Genomic DNA, 3,487 nt, shown 5'->3' with positions numbered 1-3,487 from the left:
ATCTTTCTACGGAGCGCAGCTGCCGTAGGAGCTACCAGCACAATGTCATCGGCATATGATATGGTATGTATTGTCTGATTTTCGATTTGAATACCATCTTCGTCTCTTTGAAAACAAGTATTTAGGTCATATAGATAAAAATTGAAAAGATATGGGGACAACGGATCTCCTTGTAGTAGTCCTCTGTTGGTAATAAACGGTGTCCAGATCTTTGCATCTTGTTTAATGATTGTCTTATATTTTCCAAACAGCAATCCTATCATTTTTATCAAAGGTTCATTTGCTCCACATCTCTTCATCTTACTTTGTAGGTCTGTAATGCTAATCATATCGTATGCTTTTTCAAGGTCCAAAAAAAGGGCAAACACTTTATGTCTTTTCTTAAGCAACTGTATTTGAATTATTGTTAACAACACAAAGAGAGCTGTCTGAGTACCACCTCCTTCCACAAATGCAAATTGCGTATCATTTCTATAATTATTAACAGCTGTCCAATGATTAAATTTACTAGCTAATACTGCAGTGAATACTTTCCGTAGACAAGACAGAAGAGCTATTGGTCTGTAATTGGCTGGTTCCTGTTTGTTCCCTTGTTTATATATCATGGTAAAAATGACTTCGTTCCATTTGTCCGGTATTATACTATAACTGTAGAATTGATTGAATTGTCTGGTTAAATATTGAATGATTTCTAGTGGCAGCAATTTAATGAGTGAATTAGGTATTGTATCTGCTCCTGGTGTTGATTTATCTTTAAGTTTCTTAATACAATCCTGAAGTTCTTCCGTCTTAATTATCTCTTCTCGATGAATTTCTGGTCTTATTTTAGTTTCCATATATTTTTGACAAACATTTTTTCGGTAGTTCTCTGAGAATTTATTGTAGTATTTTAGCCCTAATTTCACCTCTAGGTTAAGCAGTTTGCTCTGGGCGATGATGAATCAGTGACTCAGTCAGTCGGGACAAGTAATTTTATATATTTAGATTACTGGTCATAAGTGATCAAAATGTACTGTACAATTTGAGGATTTTTGCTTTTTATTTATCTCAAAATGGCTATTATGTTGTTATGATTATGGTTATCTGACTTAAAAAATATAAATTAACTAAAAAAAATTTACAATGGCATAAAGTAATAATTTACAATGTATCTGAAATTAGCATTTAGTGTTAATGGGACAAAATGTGCTAAAAATGACTAAAACTGGTGACTTGAATATATTCTCTTTTTTCATTGAAGTAAAATACCATATTTACTCACATATAAAATGAGGTTTCTATTCATTTTTCACTGTTTCAAAAACCTAGGTTGTCCTATACGCACAAGCGAAGGATTCTTTTTGTTTTTGCAATAATTTTTGTGAACTGTGTATTTGCATTTTTTACCGGATTCTCACCTTCTGGTGTTTAAAAACAAAAGTATTTTATCTGGGTCGTTTGAATTGTTTTTGTGTATTGTCAGGAGTAAAGATGAATAACAATAGGAAAAGCAAAACTTTTGAATTGAATTCCAAAATTACACGGAAGCTTGATATAAGTTTTAATTCATTTCCACATAAAAACATTATTTGGATTATTATTATTTGGAAATCAGAATTCAGAGAAACTCATAAATTTAATCAACGAAGAGTGAATTTGACTGTTAAGAATTGGCAAAAAGGTTCCCAATTGTCCAGCTTTATGTGAACAAATTATGTTGTCGATTTTACAAGATTTTTCTTTAACGTTTAAAATAACAGTAATTTTTGCAGGACACTGTGTGCATTTATGTGTATTTGCTATTTTATTTGTGATTAAATGAAATAAAATTAGAATTGTATTAATAAATGTAATTTTCTTTACTTGATGTTTAAAGTCACACCTCGTCCTATATGCGAGTAAATATGGTATGACTTTTGACACAGACATCTTGTTAATTTTTCATAATCTTTATAATTAAAATTACAAACAAATTTTCTGTTTTAAAAGGAAATTGAAATTTACTTTTGCTAATTATTAAATGTGAAATATATTTTTCTAATAAAATCAACTATACAGATCATTTGTATAGTTGTATTCTGTTCAGATGACAAATTTTGTTTTTTAAGATAATTTTTAATCAGTCACAATTACACAACCACTGAATACCTGATAATTGGTCACAGGTTTGCATTCCATCCCTTAAGATATGACACATGACCCTTCTCTATTCTCTCTACCTCCTTGTCTTAAAATCTCTAAAATTTAATGTATATGTAGAAATAACCTAATCCTGTCAAATTTCAAAATTTTTGGTTCACTCAATCCTGAGATATAATGAAAAATAGATACCAACACACAAGCACAAACACAAATATACACAAAATTTTGTAAGGTTTTTATATACAAGTATATAAGTATACATTTTTGGCTCATGGAGTGTCAAAATGGCATGATTGAAAAAAGTCAAAGTTACATGGAGTCTTCCAGAACCATCCAGGTTCTGGAAAACTTGGAAAAGTTACATGGTTCTGGAATTTATTCACATGTTTAATTTAACGCTTAAATAGGAGCCCAGTTTCCCTTAGAAAGTTCTCCTAGATAACACTCCTTTGTCAGATTACCTTTGCATTGCCTTTCCTTATTCCATCAATCCAATCTAATTAAATTTCATATGTTAAGCTGTTAAAAATTTATTATATGTAAACATTTTTAAAAAACTATTTAATGTTTAACAAATATTTCTTTAAATATTCATATATTTGATTTATTTTTCTTTCATTTTTTTTAGTGTTCATTGCAAGCAAATAATAAAAAATGAGAATTTATATTCTGTAATTGAGAACCTTCAGAAAGTAACAGAACAACAGACAAAGTCTCTAAAAGTTAGTGAAGTATTCACAATGAGTATTATCATCATAAAATAAAATCTGTAAAGTAGTAATAAAATTTCTTTTATATTTTTAGGATATTTATGGTTATAATTTACATGCTCTGAATTTCATGGCACGAGATATTATTGAATCAGAAGAGATTTCACTTTTCATTGATGCTTCTCGAAAATACAAAAAGAGGAGGAGAAGACAGAAGAAAATAGAGCGCGCTGTTGCAGTTAATAAAATTGCTATTTAATTTAAATATTTCTCAGTGTGTAATTCTATAGATTATCAATCATTCAACAAATTTATTCTTTAAATTTAAGAAAAATACATTTTTAAACAAGTTAAACAATATAAAAGCTGACAAATGTTCTTTCTCTTTCTCAGAACTCGAATTTTCGAGGTTAGGAGCATCTTTCTAATCCTCCTAATCTTGGAAGAAAGTACAATAATTTTCTTAACAGATGGCACCAAACACAATTGTACAAGGTTTTTTAAAAATTTTTACATTATTAATTGTTAGAGAGGTTGTGGTCAACGTTTTCAACGCGAAAACGTGTATGTCGGACGTTCAGCGCCGCTTTCCTATAAGCCTAGAAGTTTGACAATGGTGTTTGGATAATCAGTGGAATCATGCTCGACGTCCCAAA

The 3,487-nt window shown here is 29.8% G+C and overlaps 1 protein-coding gene across 1 annotated transcript in view; it reads left to right on the top strand.

Annotated features, from left to right (window-relative positions):
- Positions 1–3,125, top strand: part of LOC111641758 (WD repeat-containing protein 3-like) — a 47,093-nt gene extending 43,968 nt beyond the window's left edge. Inside the window, exons 15-16 of the mRNA XM_023387971.1 lie at positions 2,750–2,843; positions 2,926–3,125. Coding sequence (XP_023243739.1) covers positions 2,750–2,843; positions 2,926–3,090 — 259 coding nt within the window. The 3' untranslated portion in view covers positions 3,091–3,125. The remainder of the gene's footprint in view (positions 1–2,749; positions 2,844–2,925) is intronic.
- The last annotated feature ends 362 nt before the right edge of the window (positions 3,126–3,487 follow it).

This window comes from Centruroides sculpturatus, unplaced genomic scaffold (genome assembly GCF_000671375.1).
Source record: "Centruroides sculpturatus isolate CEXI.00-Female unplaced genomic scaffold, Cexi_2.0 scaffold660, whole genome shotgun sequence".
NCBI classification, from domain to species: Eukaryota; Metazoa; Arthropoda; class Arachnida; order Scorpiones; family Buthidae; genus Centruroides; species Centruroides sculpturatus.
This window is presented reverse-complemented; position numbering and strand designations above follow the sequence as displayed.